A 17,659-nucleotide genomic window follows, 5' to 3' on the forward strand; every position below is an offset into this window, starting at 1 on the left:
CACTCCTCAGTCCTCTCAATGTCCCTTTTCGACGCTGAAGATGTAGACTCTTCCTACACTCAATGTTTTTACATGCTACTATAACTTCCAGCGTTAAGCACACATCAAAAATAGGAGCAATTGTAGCAGCCGTCAGCTACTGTGTTTGTAAATGCAACATTTTAGTTTGAGTATTATGTTTATTGGTCTCTTAAATAACAGCCGCACACCCCACTGTTAGTGGAAGCCTCTGAACACGTGTAAAAGTATGTGTTGCTGATGACGGTAGCTATTACTGCTCTTATCAACACATAAACTACCTATTAGCAGGTAGTTGGTAGCAGGGCTAGTAGAGAGTAAGAGACTTTTGCACTCATTAGGTTTGGCCATATAAAATAGATGTTAGATTTTACCAGGTAAAACATTTATTTATCACTTTGTGTTTACTTTGACATTTGTGTCTCTCGTCTGATCCCCGTCTTATTGGCTGCTAAGGCCCAGCGTGCACAAAACAGCTAAGAAAAGGATCCTCTGGCAATACTGATGACGCTATGTGACCCAGATTTATCTCTTTCCCACTCTCTTTCTCTCTGTCCTCATTCTGCCCTTTTCCTCTGCCTGCTTGTATTGGAGACTGAAATAAGAGTGGAAGAGGGTGAGATAGGATGAGTGCAAGGAGGATGCCCTACTTTTTTTAATGACCTGTTTTCTGCCTTCAGAGTAGAAGCAAAGTTGTAAAAAGCATGGGGAGCAGAGGGGAGGAGAAAGCAAACCTCCACATTTTTGCACAGATCCATATGGTTTCGAAGTGTAATTTGAGTATTGTAAAACCTGGTCTTCTTTGTCAGATATTCTGGTGTCTAAATGACTGGCAGGTACAAAAAGGTTTTGAATCAGGTTCAGTAGATCCCCTCAACTGGCAGCCACAAACAGGTTACACTGGCTAAAATGTATTCTTTTAGGGCAACTGCACCAGTCAAAGTGCTTGTTTTTGGCACTGACAGGGTCAGATTGTTGTCAGAAGCGTCTGGCAGCATTATGGAAAGGATCACAAACAGCCGTTATATCTCTTTAAAGCCATCAGGTTCAGTCGATAAAAACAGTATTTTACCTTGCAGAACACTGGAGTTGCTGGCAAACGTACTGCTGCCTTGATTGGTTAATCTGCTCACCTGTAGGGATCCTTTCCATAATGTTGTCAGACAATCTGAGCCTGTCAGTGGCTAAAACAAGCACTTTTTTATTACATCGCAGCCATTGCAGCCCCATCCACAGCTGCCGGTTGAGGCGATCTACTGGACCAATTCCAGAGAATTATGCACCTATCTGTCATTTCGAACCCAGAACAGTTACCCTGTCAGATCAATTCTTCCCTTCAAACAGGAACGACAGAACTTTTTCCATAAAATGTGAATTCCAGTTGACCACAGTGACCATCTGGGCTCAATCAACGTCCAAGTTCCTAAAACTAATTATGATTTATACATTTCAGTTGAATGTTTGTTTAAATCTCTCTGCAGCACATGATGGTGATGGAGGACATGTTAAAAGACTTTCTGTTAGGAGAGCACCTCCTCTTGGTGGGCAACCAGGTGAGTGACATGTTGGTGTTTGTTTGGTAGAATGAGTAGGATTCACCAAGTTGTGGTTTATAATCACAACATTCAAAGTTGGCTCTCTCTGACTCAACGACACCAGAAGCCCAGGCCCCCCCGACCACGGTCAGGGTGAGGGTGAGTGACGGCCAATCTCAGATTGACTCTTGTTTTGGAATGAGCAGTGTCCTCTTTGCATTTATTCGCCATGTTGTATTTGCATTTCTCCAGTTTTGAAAGTACAGTTTTATACATTGATATTTTTTTAAGGAAAATCCTACTCATTCTACTCTTAAGTGAAAAATACTCTCCCCTGTCTCCAGAAAAGAGCCTCAAGAGCCTTTTTCCATCTCGGTCCAATCATTTTCACTGTCACGATCCCACTTTGGTGTCTAGTAATATAAACAGAGCTTAGACTTGTGCTTGCAGAAGGCGGTCTGTGGTGTGTTTGCAGCACTGGGTCTTTGTAAAGTGAGCCACACATGTCGGCCCTATGTGAGCGTGGAGGGAAGCGTTGTGAAACCACCTCCCTGCACCCTGGTGTCACCCTGCAGCCTCACCCGTTCACAGCTCACTGTGGACATAAGGAAGCATGTAGCACTTCCTCAGGGACACTCTGTGCCCCCAGTCAGGTCCTAATGGGCCAGTTTAAAAGGAGGTGAGAGGAGGAGGACAGAGTGAAAGTGGACATGTTGTACTGCCAGCTCAGGGGAGGTTGTTTTTGTGTATTTTTGCATTCGTGTTTATGTGTGTTCATGCATGTGGGAGAGACTGAGTGGGAGAAGCTATTTGCAAATCTGTGTGTATGACCATGCTTGGGCGAAGCTGAGACATTAGGAGCTGTCAGAGTGGCTTACTTGACATCTGACAGACTGGCCAAGAGATTCGGCAGCCATCCAGGAGAGGCAGGCTCTGTGGGAAGCCAGTGGGAGTCCCGGAGAGTAGCCCCTGTCAGAACGTAGCACCATCAAAACTTTAGGGAAACAGTCAGCTCTCCCTCTCAGCACTGCCTGTCCACACATGGAATGGACACCTCTTTATTTCTCCTCATAGCCGATGATACCGAAACGTTGTTGGTGCATTGGAAATGTACTTCTTTAAGTTGCTGTTTGCCAAAAGCTTTGTTTTCTTATCCTTCCACAGGGTGTGGGTAAGAATAAAATCGTGGACCGGTTCCTGCACCTTCTGAACAGGCCCAGAGAGTACCTGCAGCTCCACAGGTGATGAGATTTAACATGTCATTTCAAAGTATGCACAAGTGTTTTACCCAAACAAACTATGTCACATAGCTCAGAAACAACTCAAGGTCTTTTGAACACAAACCTTCCCTCTGCACCTTACTGTTGATCTTAATTCTCTTTTATAATCCTGCCTCAGTGTTTTCAGCTTCTCCCGACAGTTTCTCTTTCGTCTCACTTTTTCCGTTTCGGTTGCCTGCCTTCTCTAAATGTCTTCTTCTAAAAAAACATAATTCATGTATTGAGTTTTCCATGTGTGGGCCACCAGCTGCACAATATCTCAAGTTCATTATTAGTCGAGGTATGAATTATTGTCTTTTTGCACTAACAGTTCATAGTCTTAGGTTCATTGCATTGTGGAATTTTAACCCTGCGTCTCCCTATCACTACTGGATGCTTCTTAAAGGGATTTCAGTTTCTGAAATAGTCGCCCATATCTATTGTGTTTGGCAAACTATGAAGCTTTTCAGGAGAAATGATCACATGTTTCTTTTAAGTACTTGTAGATTTCCGATGTGAGGAACAAAGCCACCCTATATATGGAAGATGTGAGCTGCCAGCATTTTCTTTTACGACCCCGCCAGCCTTGGTCTTCTCTAAGAGTGTCAGAATCTATTTTGGCTTTCGATAAATAAGGCCACCCTCCAACAGAAGTAGGGCTTCGCATGCCCATATTAAAGAAGAGCCATTTGAAGAAGACCTTGCTAACTCAGGTTCTATAAATACACATGCAATCACACCTCAGGAAAATTAGGTCGGAGTTGCTCATCCGTAGATCGATAAGTTGTGTGCTGTGAAATCAGCTTTCATGTTGAATGTAGCTTAGATCAATCAGAGGCAGAGGCGGGCTTTGTATTGATCTTGGCACTAATAAGATGGCTGTGTTTTGTGTGTCAATGACTCTGCAATGAGGGATAGGCAACAATCACAATGCCAATAAAAGTCATCACAGACTAGAAGAGAAGATCTGTAGTAACACAAAAATAAGATTTCATCTACAGTCGAACCAACAGCACAGTCACGTGTAGAAGCAAAAAAACCTCTCCTCTCAGCGTGTGTGTCTGTGTGTGTGTGTGTGTGTGTGTGTGCAGTTTGTCAAAGTCTTCTGAAAGTCGAAGCGGAGCTGAGCGTGGATGTGGCCTGGTTAGCTACTGTAGCAGCAGCTAATATTAGACCAAGGCAGAGGCAGGAAGATCTGTACATGTGGCTTTTGGGAGCCGGTGACTGAAAGCCTACAGAGATGTGGCTCAGAAAAGCAAGAGAGATGCAGCCAGCCAGGAAGGAAACTAGGACAGCTCCTGGGTCACACTGTGAGATGTCGAGGAGAAAGGGGTGTTAGAGGGAGGGCTGGCAGGTGGGTAGAAAGAGAGAGATGTTCAGAGAAAGAGGGAGGGATAATTTTGGACGCCACAAGGGAATCAAAGTTTTTGGGGAGATGGTTTAATGTTATGTTTGTGTTGCTGGCCGGTTGAACTCAGCACAGTGTCACTGACACCCTTTTTCACTGGCCTGCATCTTCAGCCATCAAATGGTATTCAGGTAAAGAAACACTGCGCAGATATGCAAATGCTCTACGGACACGTGAGATCTGTTCCACCTGGGGAGGTCACTGGAGACCCATTTGGCCACAGCAGCAACACAGTATAAGCAGGGCTCACCACTTCCAAATCATCATCTACAATTCAAATTGCTTTCTTTTATTTCACTCTTTTTTTACTTCACTCTTTTGTGTTCTTGGCGAGAAAACCTTGTTTACTGTAAACGACAGCAACTGGTGTGTTCTTGTAATAGGAAATGCAACATGGTTTTGGTGTGTGGGTATTTAAGTTTCAGGTAAAAAAATCATTTCAAATGGATCTGTTTGTTTTTTAAATTTCTCTATGAAGATCTGATGAACTAAAACAGGGAGCCTCACTATGTCCCCACTACTTTCCCATGCTATATACCTTACATTCAGCTCAGCCCAGGAAACCACTCTCTCACTCACATCCAACATATTACACACACAAGGTAAGAGCCAATAAATGATCTGTAAAGAGATCTGTCTTCAGTTTTTATTAGAAAGATGTATTCCCACGATCTTCTTAGTGAGCTTTTTTAACAATGTGAAGACGCCTTGAAGTCCAGCTCAAATACGTCATAAAACCAAAATGAAAAACAAACAAGAAGGTGGACGAGGTGGAGGCATCCACGATCAGCAGTGACGATCCTTACAGCAGACGAAGCAGCTCCAAGCCGGCCGAGCTGTCCGTTAACTCAGCTTGCTCATGAAGCATTGAGGGAACGTCTGTAAAATGGGGTTGCAGAAAATAACCTGAGTTACAAAATCAACAAAACAAAAGTGCAATTTGATTTTCTAAAAGTTTCCTGCTCCCCCAGGGATACGACCGTCCAGACGCTGACCCTGCAGCCCTCAGTTCGAGACGGCATCATCACGTACGAGGACTCACCTCTGGTCAGTTAGTAAAAACACACGCTTCCTTCCTTTAGTGGTACTTTTACGGTTTCATTTCTCTTGCATATGTTGGAAATATTTTAAAAACAAGCACAGTTTTTACACACCTTAGTAAATGCAGGAAGAACAGGACAAAATGTCCTTTTAATCCGTAGCGACAGCACATTGATATCATGGCCTCATGAATTTGTGGTGTAATTGCATGTTAAAGTACTTAATTTTTATAAATTATATTTTTGTTTAGCCTTCAATGCATGAATGAAAAGCAGATCTTTGAAACGGCGCCTCAGCCACCCACACTTTAGACATTAACTTTGTATTTCAAGTCTCATGTTGTCTCATGTGGAATTGAAAAAATCAAACTGTCTATATGTGGGGGTGACAAAGGAAGCACTACTTAAGTACTCAGTGATAACATTTAGCAATTCACTTTGGATCAGGCAGTAGCTAGAAAAGAAACATCGCTCGTGTCCTGTCCCGTGAGTCTGCTCCATCTTTGCATTCGGTGAGTGACAGGAAGCAGCACATTCACTTGACCATACCCCAGCCAGACTGAAACAGTATCCAGCATGTTGGGAGAACAGATGGGCTCACTTGCCCTGGACAGTAAACAGTAAAAACAAGGCATTGTGGTCTTTTTCAGTGTTTGCCACCCAGCTTCTATACTGTACCTCTTTTCTTTGCACACCCACCTAAATGTCTTCACTATTTTGGCGGCACTGTTTGAAATTGGGCAGAGTTAAGCAGAGATTTACATGCGGTTTAAAAAAACGTCAATGTACCAATAGCAGTGATGGTAAATTGACTGCACTTGTATAGCGCATTTCTGGTCTCTCGTCTCCAGTCATTCACACAAGAGGAATTTAAGTTGGAGGAGGTTATTTTCCAAAAGAATAACTCTGGGCTGTGAGGCTTTGGCCTGGTGGTGAATACAGCCTGATGATAGAGCTGGAATTCTTTTCTGTAATGTCGGCACCCATGGTACTCACGAAGTGAGCTACTGTGATCTGGGAAGGTGGCTTCTTTATAAAGAAGTATGACAGTCAGATGATCGCAGAGATGGCCAAAGAGGACATGCCCAGCACCACAGCTGTAACAGCCTTTTTCCTCTTTTTATCAAATGAAGAGCCACCAGACAAGAGGTTCAACAATGCTTGTGTGTGTGTGTGTTTGTTTGTGCATGTGTGCAGGTGAAGGCAGTGAAGCTGGGTCACATATTAGTGATTGATGAGGCCGACAAAGCTCCCACTAATGTCACCTGCATCCTCAAAACCCTGGTGGAGAGCGGGGAGATGATTCTGGCAGACGGACGCAGAATCATCTCAGGTACACACAAAAGCACATTCACAGACACATAATTCCCTGCATGTGCATGTGTGACAAAAGACATGTCCCAGACACGGTGTGCAGACAGGAGCAGGACCATTAAATGGACGAGTCGACGATTGGATATTCTAGAAGACAAACACGAGTAAAACATCAGATACAGGCCACTAAAGGGGGCTTAGGATAAAAGCCTTTATGGACAGGTACCAGTAGATTTTGGATCATGCTGCACCGCAAACATGTAGATTTTCCAAGTTGTTCCACGTAATCACACCAGTTGCTCCATTCCTGAGAGGCTCTTCCTCCCAATGGAACGTAAACACAACCTTGAGACTTCATAAACACACACTTGAGACAGCTCCTGATGCTATCAGGACAGTAGGGGTGTGTGTGAGACTCAGTCACACAAATCTAATCAAAACATTAAGAATTAAAAAGAGAGCACTAAAGGCAGAATCAGGAAGTATGAATGCCTGTTTTGATGGGTTTTTTTCTTTTGCTTGTCGTGTCATGCACTAACTATGCTAACTTTGTCTCCTCCAAAGACCCACGTGAAGCCAAGGGAAGGCCCAACACCATAGTCATGCACCCAGACTTCAGGATGCTTGTCCTAGCTAACCGACCTGGTTTTCCTTTCTTGGGCAATGACTTTTTTGGAGCTTTAGGTACACACACACGCACAACATCTACAAACTGGTGTGGGTAGAAAATGGCTCTAAAGAAAGCATAGCATGAGCATACAAATAGCTAAGCAGATATTCTTTTAGTAAAGTTAAAAGAAATTGAGAAGCTATTGCCACAGGAAGGGATTACCAGTTATTGTCTTCTGAACAGGTGATATTTTTAGCTGCCATGCTGTGGACAATCCAAAGCCTCAGGCGGAGCTGGCAATGCTGAAACAGTACGGCCCAGACGTTCCCGACGCTACTCTGCAGAAGCTGGTGGGCGCCTTTGGAGAGCTGAGGTCCATGGCAGATCAGGGCACCATCACTTACCCCTATTCCACCCGAGAGGTGGTCAACATTGTCAAACACCTCCAGGTGAGAAGACATATGATACATATCCCTCGACAGTACAACACTTATTTTACTTTTCTGTTTCCTTTGGTTTGGCCCCAGACTATTTTATATATAATTCATAAAAACGATGTGACTTAAATCCTGCACTGCTAGATGCTTTAATAATGCAAGAGAGTTTCCTCACAACACAGCTATGACAGAGAGGGGAGGCCTTGTTTCTACCCACACATGGACACCCTAGTATACAGCACCAGTCAAAACGTTGGACGCACCTTCTCGCTCCAAGGTTTTTCTTTATCTTTATAATTTTCTATATTGTAGATTAATATTAAAGACATCAAAACTATAAAGGAACACCTATGTAGTAAAGAAAAAGTGTTAAACAAACCAGAGCAGCCATCTTTTGCTTTGCCGACAGCTTGTGTTGTGCGGGGTCGGTACACAGTTGGATACAGTGAACAGCCCTATTCAACCACTGTTCTAATCCATGTTATCGCCACTCAACTAAGTAAAGAGAAACAAAAGTCCATCATTACTTTAAGACATGATGGTCCGTCAATCTGGAAAAAATTGACTGAAAGTTAGCAAAGTCACCGAATCTTCCTACAGATGCTGTTGGAAGCGTAGTTTACAGGTTCAAAGCTAAAGGAACACTGGCTGCACTACCTGAATGTGGCAGAAAGAGGAAGCTCTCAACGGCTGCCACCAGATTTCTGAGGAGACAGGAGGCCAAACACCCTTTAGTGTCTGCAAAAGATCTGCAGCAGGACTTGGTGGCAGCAGACGCTGTGGTTTCAGTTTCTACAGTAAAGCACATACTAAACACTGACGGCCTCTGTGCCCGAACTCCAAGAGCTACACCACTACTGTCCCAAAAGCACAAGACAAGTCACTCCAATATTCTTGAAACCATAGAAATGAGCCACCGACGTTTTTGGGACTCTGTTCTGTGGAGTGATGAAACAAAACTGGATCTTTTTGAGTCTGTGGATCAGCGGCATGTCTGGAGGAGGAAGAATGAGGCACATGCTGAAAATTAAACATGGTAGTGGCTCGGTGATGTTCTGGCGTTTGGAGGAAGATGGATTCAATCCGGTATCAGGAAATCCAGGAGAAAACATCAGGCCGTCCGTGAGGAAGCTGAAGCTTGGGCGTCATTGGACCTTCCAACAGGACAATGATCCCAAGCATATCTCAAAATCCACTAAGGCTTGGGTTCAGAAAAAGTCCTGGAAGATACCAGAGAGTCCGTCACAGTCACCTGACTTGAATCCTGTAGGAAATCTCTGGTGGGATTTGAAGAAGGAGAGCGATAAAGTGCTGCGTCACATGACCCGTCTTCAACAATCACCCGACCTAAACCCAACTGAGATGGTTTGGGATGAGTTGGGCCGCAGAGTGAAGGAAAAGCAGCAACAAGTGCTCAGCACCTCTAGGAACCCCTTCTAGACTGCTGGAAAACCATCCAGGTGACGACCTCATGAAGCTCACTGAGAGAAGTGGGGAAAGCTGTCAGCAAAGCAAAGGGTGGCTACTCTGAAGAATCTAAAATATAAAACATATTCTGGTTTGTTTAACACTTTTTTGTTTAGTACATAATTTCATGTGTTCCTTCGTCATTCAGATGTCTTCGATATTAATCTGCCATGTAGAAAAATAAAAAATACTGTGTAATCTACAGAGAACGGCAGTCTCTCCTGAAACGTGTGTGTGTGTGTGGGGGGGTGTGAATAAAAATACAACATATTATCTGTCATGTATCACATCATCTGTGCTCTTAAAGAATTTATCACTGCATCTCGTTTGAGTTTCAAAGTACCCCACCCTCATCTCTGCTTTTCTCTTCCTCCACCCACTCATTTCACCATTTAGCCCTCTGCTTCCTTCACCATTCATAGCCCACAAATTTGCACCACAAAACATCCTCCCAGCTCAGCAGATAGCTGCAACTAATTATGGTCATTTCTCATTTCTGTGTCCTTTGGAGGTCTGATATCATCAAAGCACCAAACTGTATTTCATGCTTAAAGTGATCCTAGTTTGAAATTACCAAATAGACTTCAACGGGAAACTACTTATTTATTCTGTTATTTTAGTAGCAAAGTAACATAAATGTACATGAATGTTTAGCAGAGAGCGTTGTTCCCATGGTTACCTGTAGATCAGGGCTTAGAGAAGAGGGAAATTAAGATTTGAGCTTGCGCTACTTTAGATCAATAATTCAATGCACAGGGACAAACCCTTGTGTTTGATTATTCCTCTGGCCACCCTATTCTGTCATCAGTCATCACCCCTATTGACATCTACACGAGTGGGACCCACACACGATCATTTAGTCAAGCTCTAAATTGCTTTTTTCGAGGCAGAAGAGGCAGAATTACCATTCAACATTTGGTCATTATTGTGCCTTTCTGGTAACTGGGAGCCCGGATCAATACAGTCCAACGCTCTCTAAATTTTATGTTGTAGTCGGGATGATGCTCTTCTTGATTGTGCAGCCATTTTATAACATTATAGATAAATATGTTGGTCTGAAGATGCAATTCTGGTCCTTATAATCCCCAGTGATTCAGGGCTATGGAGTCATTATGTGCACCATGTCTTTTTAAATATGTATCTAAACAATAAGCGTACTCACATCGAGGCTGTAGACACTCAACGTGAAGAACTGGAAGTGAAGAATCATGTTTGTGTGTTCCTTCATCAGATAGTTGTTTAAACCAAAAACTATGTGTGCTCAAATCTTTCACATCTGTGGCACAATTTTGTAGAAATACATATTCATTCAATCATTGTTCAAAAATCCTTGTTTTGTGTCAACACCAACAGTCGGGTATCTTGATGACCGTATAGCCTACAAATTTGTAAAAAAAAAAGGGAAATGTTTGTTTTAAGTCACCACTGCCTGTAGTGGTGTCATCATGATACCGGTTTTGTCTCGAGAGCTCAAAGATATTCAGTTCACAGTGATGTGAAATGGAGAAAAGCAACACATTCCTGTATTTGAGAGGCATCTGTCTGGTGAAGGTGATGCTGAAGCTGAAAATATTCTGTTGACAAAGCCACAAATCTGTCAATAATGGGTTAATATCTTAAGATCTGTGAGGAAAACTTATCTGGTATATTCTGTTCCGTTTATCACTATCACTACCCTGCAAGGAGGGACTCACCGACACTGATTATGTTCTGCCACATTACCAACACGGTGATGTTTTTTTTTTTTTTTGACTGTTTGAAGTGTAGCATCTTTCTTTGCTTGTGCTTCCAGTATCTCCCACTCTCTCTCGGTTTCTCTGCCTTCATGGCCTACTCACTAACCGATCACCATAGTTACTGTACAATATACAAAATGTATTTATAACAAATGCAGTGACGAAGGCTGCAAGCGACGCCCTCAGCAAAAGAAACCAAAACTTCTGGTGTGCGCGCCTGTCACAGCTGTGTTCTAGAGATGAGTTACCTTTCAGATGTCCTATCCCAGACTATCACTGCACTGACCCCTGTTAAATAACTAATAAGAGTAATAACTTTATGCCTTTCTCTGACCCTCTCTTCCTCTAACCATCCTCCCCACCTGTCTTTTACATAAACCCCCCTGTGTGCTTGCCTTCTCTTTCTTGTGCCTTTTTCCAGTGACACTGAACTACTCCACCCTACTCCACTTTGTCTCCCAACAGAAATTCCCCAACGAGGGTTTGGCCAATGTGGTGCGAAATGTCTTCGACTTTGACTCCTACAACAAAGACATGCGGGACGTTCTGATTGAAGCACTGCACAAGCATGGGATTCCCATTGGAGCCAAGCCCAGCTCTGTCAAACTGGCTAAAGAGTAAGGCATCAGGAGCACAAGCTGCTAGGATGACACACACACACACACACACGCACAGACACTAAAGGTTCATCCAGGTACATACATTCATGTTTACTCAGACTGTCACGCAGTCAGAAGAGGTTAGAGTCGGTCAATAGGTAATAAATGACATGGGCATTACTTGGCAGCTTAACAGGGTATGTTATAAATCTCATTAAACTTAAGATCTTAACAGAGCGGGTCGAGCTACTGATTGTACCTGCAGAGAGGACAGATAGTCCGTCTGATAATGTCATATACTCTCAGAAACATAAGTGCGTAGTAGAGCTCTTTTTAGGTTCTCCAGCCACTGAAGAACCTTTGTTCTTGTGGGTAGAAACCTGTGTCAGGGTTACAACTGGAAGTGCTCTAGTTTTAAAATATTCATCCTTATGTCACTATGACCTGCCTCGTACGGCAGCCAATGTCTTAGATGCTTGTGATTTTAGCATTATCTCAACACATAATGGAAAGATGAGATGCTACATGACGGACACTTAATTTGAAATCACAAAAACAGAATAACAGCTGCATTTTTTGCTGCATTACACTTTTATTTAGCACAGATTTTTCCCACGTTATGTTATTCAGTTATAGAATGGTTATAGAATGGTATTTAAGATTAAATTAACAGAAGTTGCAAACTAACTAGATAACAAAACCATAATTTTTTAGATATACCTCTATATATTCTTTATATTACCCTCCGAAGATCCCAAAGTTGTTCTTCTGAAGCAGCATCATTTTGGTGAATGGTTCACGATATTCCTGTTTTGACTGTAACTGTCAGAGGACAGTGGTTTTAGGTTGATCTCGTACATTTCTGTGGAGAACCCTTTGGAACACCTCTTATTCTGAGTGGTCCTTGAGTTTTCTGATTTTAGAGGATTTGTAACTTTCAGAAATGAAGTCCTGAAATGTTTGAAATCAGCTCAAATGTCTGGTTTCAAGCTGATAGAAACGTTGAGGCCTCCATGAAGCCTCCTCTCTGCTTCCTGTAGTATTAAATTAAATGCCGTCTACATTGTTCACATTACCTCACCTTTCCTACAAGAGAAAGATAAGTTTCTGATAACCACTGTTGTCGAATTATGTACAGCTCTGTCTTTTAAATAAAGGAAAATATTTGTTTCGTCTGTCTCCTGTGGTTTTATTTTGACTTATAACATTCATAAATTTGGTTTCATAAGAACAGGGCAGAAACAAGTATTTTCCTTGAACAATTCCGTATGTCATTGTATCGATTAGCTGTTCCATTCAGTGGGGCTTTTGCATCTTTCAGGATCAATGTTTTAGTGATTTGAAGCCTTGTTTGAACAGTTTATACTCCACACCATCAAAGACAACAAACAAGAGGCGGTTTCTCTTATGTATCCGTTCATAGAAGGACTGTCCAGCAGGATGTTTACTAAGGTGCACTCCAAGAAACAAAAACACAAATGCCCAAAAACACATGCAGTGAATTTACATTGTCACTCACAACTTGACATGTCTGTATCTCAGCACAATTCACAGTTTTTCAGGTCCCACCAGGCAGGTGTCACCATATGAGCTTTAACCTTAGGTTGCCCCTGCCAGAGGTCAAGATGACTGGGTACTGGACAATAAACCAAAGTGGCAACGCTCGACGCAAACTGCTCTGTCCTACTGAGACACACCCCATAGACATCAAGGTAAACACGCACACTCAAAAACATAAACCTCACTAGCAGCAGATATCCCACTTATGGTGAAATAGGCTGAGGACCAGTATTTAAACAGTGATGGTTCACTCTAATCGCAGGTTTAACAGGAGGCTATTAAATGGAGCTGTGGTCAGATTTATTGAAAGTCAGCTTCTACTGGCTAAGTTTTCACCGCAGATAAAAAGTATGAAAAAACGTATTGAAACGATGTTGGTTTGCTAAACACAGTGCTTCTTTGTCAGGCGGCCATGATCCCTGAAGCATCGAAACTCCGAAAGGAAGCTGTGTATTTACTGTACTGTTGCTAAATTAGGACTATTTGGAATATACTGATCATATGGGTGCGCCACTGAGAAACTGATTATCTGCAGCATAATCTGCTTCTGCTTCTATCATGAGAACTTAAATGTACACAGTCAGCTTGGCTTCTCTGCACCATCAACAGTTGGAGGAAAAACAAAGAATAAACATAGAGCCTTATTATCTTAATCCAGTTACTGAAACAGAATGTTAACCATGAGCTCGAAGTGTGAGAGCATGTGTACACCACTGTGACATTGGGCTTTGTGTTTCCAGGGCCCCGTGTTTCTGCGTGTTCAGGGTTACCCCTGCAACAGACAGGAGAGCAGAGCTTTGAGTTTCAGTGAAGAGAAAGCCCACTGGCAGATTCCCATGAATGAAGTCAATATCATCTGTGATGTCGCCACCAAAGATGGTATACACACAAACACCATCAACACATCATTCAATACATTCCTAGGTCACTGGTTTCAGTTTTAGGGGCAATTCAGAAGATCCAGTGGTGTAATGAAATAATGATACATGGACTAAATATGCAAGGGAGTGAAATGTGTAACAGTTAGCCCAAAGGGACACTTACGGTTGTATTTGCAACACAAAAGTGTTGGATAGTTAGTATAAGAGCTTGTGTGAAGCACAGAAAGTAACAAAATTAATATTTAAAATGTCACAAAATAGCAATAAGAAACATAATACATAGAGACGACAGTCCAACAGGGGCGTTTTGACAGTAGATATAAGATGCCTGTCAGTTAATCTGTGTGTGCTGTGGAAATGTTTCAACACCAGGACGTTAAACTGAAATCAAGTGCACATGACAGAACAATAGAATTCATAGCCATTAACTCATGACTCATAACACCCAACACCCTAGACTACCTAATAGATCTACCTACTATAACAGACACATATTACAGACTTAATTACAGTCCTACATTCCCTCTGATCTTGTTTTGCAGACGTGCTGTATGTGGCCACATGTAACCCAGTGTCCCTGTACTCCATGAAGGAGCGCGGGGACACAATTCAGTGCATGGAGCTGTACGACGTCTTCCCCAGGACCATCAGTGGCGTATGGCAGCCTTTTGTCACCGTTGCTCCACTTGGCAGTCCTCTGGATGGACAGGTGGTGTTACATGAGGAGCAGGTTGGTACACACACAGAGACGGGCTCGCATGGGCTACATAATCACACTCATTAGATTACGCGGGGCACGGGAGCTGTGTCGGGTGGCTCTGCGCTGAGATGTGTCAGTAGCACCTCCAGTTGACTTGTAACACCATGGAGGGGGTGTGAATTCTGCAAATGGTTTGCTGTGACACTGTCAAACAAGGTGGACTCAGCTTCGAGAGAACAGGGGATGAAACAAACAATCACACAGCAAAGGCAGTGAAAAGAAAACATGGTTGTAGCGCAGTAGAAGTGGAAGATGGTAGGTATATGAAACACCATATGAGAACAATGTGCAGTCATGTAGAAACTGTAAGTAGTTTTAGTATTATTTACCAAAACTCAACTATACACATAAACATTGGTCTGATGTCCCTACTCACTGACTAGTGTGACATGTAACGTGACACTTACGCAACACTGGTATTTAACCGTTTTTTGGAGAACAACCACAGATTCCTCACAGATTTAAAATAGCTGTGCATAACTCTGTCAGAGTTTCTTAAAACGGTTGGTGGTTAGTGGTTGTTTGGTGTTGAATCTCTCCCATAAGACCCTGACTGACCCACGACAGCAAAGCATAAGACAAGAACGTATGTTCACCGTTTCTCCTACCAGAACACTTGTACAGCTGGTGTGTATTAGGCAAGAGAGGACTTCTAAAAATACCGTTGTGATGGATCGTGTTACGTCTGTCTAAAAATGAAGAGGTCCAGACAACATGAAGTTCATCCACAGGTCATTGGCCTTCCAGGGAAATCAGGGAAACCATCTCAGATGCACACACACACACACACACACACACACACACACACACACACATTTTGTGAAAGTATACACAAACATAATGCTACGTTCAACTCGTAGTTACATTTATAGCTAAAACAATCTCACACGCACCCCCCCCCCCCCGTATAGCACCCTGTCAGAAGACACATCCACGTGCAGGACATTCACGTGTGCCCACACATGTACACGCTCCCTATGTGTTTAGACAGTACATGTTTAGAATGAGGAAATGGGGTTTGCCTTCTCTGAATAGTTCACCCTGTGCTCAGTACAGTAGTGTATATGTCAGGAATGGGAGGCCATAAGGAAACCATTAGTGTGAAGCGGGGCAGTCGGGGCCGAGGCCAGCTCCCCTGTGGCTCCTTCTCATAAAACTCAATTGAAGATGAAGCCTAGTGCGTCACAAAGCCTTTTGCACAGTTCACCCAATACACACTATATTTACACACACACTTACACACACACACACACAGATATATTCAACTGCTCAACTGATATAAACAAAGAACACACTCAGACCCACTCAGACGGAGAAGCACTTGCTGACAAAATGTCGATATCTAAATTGAAATGAATTAACTAACAGTGCCGTAGTCTCGCTCAGATCCAGGGTGATCCACCTGGAGAAGAGCGCCCTCCGATGGTTGTGGCAGAGTACAAGGGCTCAACATGAGACATACTGTAACTTGAGTCTGAGTGAAGGGTGGCAGTGTATCCGGTATGAATCGCTCGGCAGAGACGTTGTGGTAAAATATGGATTTGGCTATAATTTTTCTGTAAGGTATAGAATCAAATAGAACTGATTCATTACAAGCATCGGCGCAGCTAACTCACAGAGTCGTAATGGTGTAAAAAAAATGCACATTTTTAAACCAAGAATATGTGCATGAAGAAATGGATTTGGACAGAAGTGCAGCAGAAAGATCACACAGTACAGAAATGTCCTTCCTTTCTTCATGGAAATGTGTTTTTGTTAGTTTGTTTCTGCTGGTTAGGATTTGCATTGTTATAGCAGTAATATGATAATCAACATAACATGTTTTCTGGAAGAAGAAACATATTTTCATGTTGACATTTTACATTTTATTCTGAATCTGGTCTTCCTCTGTCTGTGTCTCGATTTGTGCGTGTGCCAGAGCAACACGGTGCTTCACGTGGACATGGTAACAGGTGCCGTGCGGAGGCTCGTGTTGTCTCCAGACAGCGATCAGCCTTCCACCAGAGCCTCGAACTGGTGGAGCAGCAAGGAGCAGCAGGTCAGAGGTTTCAATAACTCCGGAGAGAAAAGTTGTTTAGCTCGTGTCACTCCAGTGTTCATCTGCATTGACTAGAACTGTTATTTTTCTTCCTCTTGTGTCCAGTTCTACACAAGGACTTAGAGAGCGTTGTCCTGTCCAGAATGTTGATGTCTGTATTGATTGTGGTTTGCAGGGAGGACATAAAATGTGTCATGACTTCACCCACAAAAACTGGCTCCTCTTCTATAAGGAGGATGGGTGAGCCGCTGTCTTCTAAACTAGATTCTCCACAACATTCGCAGTCTCAGTCACGCGACGGTGATCATACCTAATGTTCGTGCTTGTCTGTCTGTGTGCAGTAACCAGCTGGAGGTGCTGGATGTGCTGGAGGGCCGGGCTCACTCCATCTCACTTCCCATCAACTTGAAGTCTGTTTACCTTGTGGCAGAGGACCGCTGGCTGCTGCTGGAGAGCAACACCAACAAGTAAGTGAGGGACGTGTTTCACGCCTGTCTGAGGATCATAACGTTTGAATGCACTCATAATGTGACTCTACTGATTAGGAAGTTCCTGCTGACCAAGCCCATGCATATGGCAGCTGAAGACTCTGGAGTGTGTCAGCTCCACAGCATCAGTGAGGACTCAGTCAGCTCAGGCCATGGAGCCAGTTCAGGTAAATATAACCAGGAGGACTTCCCACAGCTAGGAACCAAGGTTAACAGAGCTTTTACGTCCCATCCAGCTGCTCTATAGTACTTATTAACGGCATTATGTTAACCCTATGAACAGATACAGAGAAATAGAAATAGACTGGTGCCACATGTCTGCCTTGACAAGACCTCTTAGCTTCTCTGTCACTTGGCCTTAAGTCAAACCAGAGCTATCAAGCGAACCATGTATGTTTCCGTAAATATCACACTTTCATACCACTCCATGTCGTAGTTAGTGAGAGCAAAATAAAAAGTCATGATTAAAGTCCCCTTATTGTGATCTAAAGGAGAAATATAAGAGCTCC

At 43.0% G+C, this 17,659-nt stretch overlaps 1 protein-coding gene across 1 annotated transcript in view; it reads left to right on the forward strand.

Moving 5' to 3' along the window:
- Positions 1-17,659, forward strand: part of vwa8 (von Willebrand factor A domain containing 8) — a 65,774-nt gene that overhangs the window by 19,337 nt on the left and 28,778 nt on the right. The window contains exons 20-33 of the mRNA XM_070838256.1: positions 1,500-1,571; positions 2,718-2,794; positions 5,192-5,267; positions 6,458-6,593; positions 7,139-7,258; positions 7,428-7,633; positions 11,290-11,441; positions 13,027-13,135; positions 13,724-13,862; positions 14,407-14,594; positions 16,543-16,662; positions 16,838-16,902; positions 17,004-17,129; positions 17,208-17,317. Coding sequence (XP_070694357.1) covers positions 1,500-1,571; positions 2,718-2,794; positions 5,192-5,267; positions 6,458-6,593; positions 7,139-7,258; positions 7,428-7,633; positions 11,290-11,441; positions 13,027-13,135; positions 13,724-13,862; positions 14,407-14,594; positions 16,543-16,662; positions 16,838-16,902; positions 17,004-17,129; positions 17,208-17,317 — 1,696 coding nt within the window. The remainder of the gene's footprint in view (positions 1-1,499; positions 1,572-2,717; positions 2,795-5,191; positions 5,268-6,457; positions 6,594-7,138; positions 7,259-7,427; positions 7,634-11,289; positions 11,442-13,026; positions 13,136-13,723; positions 13,863-14,406; positions 14,595-16,542; positions 16,663-16,837; positions 16,903-17,003; positions 17,130-17,207; positions 17,318-17,659) is intronic.

The sequence above is a fragment of the Pempheris klunzingeri genome, chromosome 10 (assembly GCF_042242105.1).
Source record: "Pempheris klunzingeri isolate RE-2024b chromosome 10, fPemKlu1.hap1, whole genome shotgun sequence".
Classification (NCBI taxonomy): domain Eukaryota; kingdom Metazoa; phylum Chordata; class Actinopteri; order Acropomatiformes; family Pempheridae; genus Pempheris; species Pempheris klunzingeri.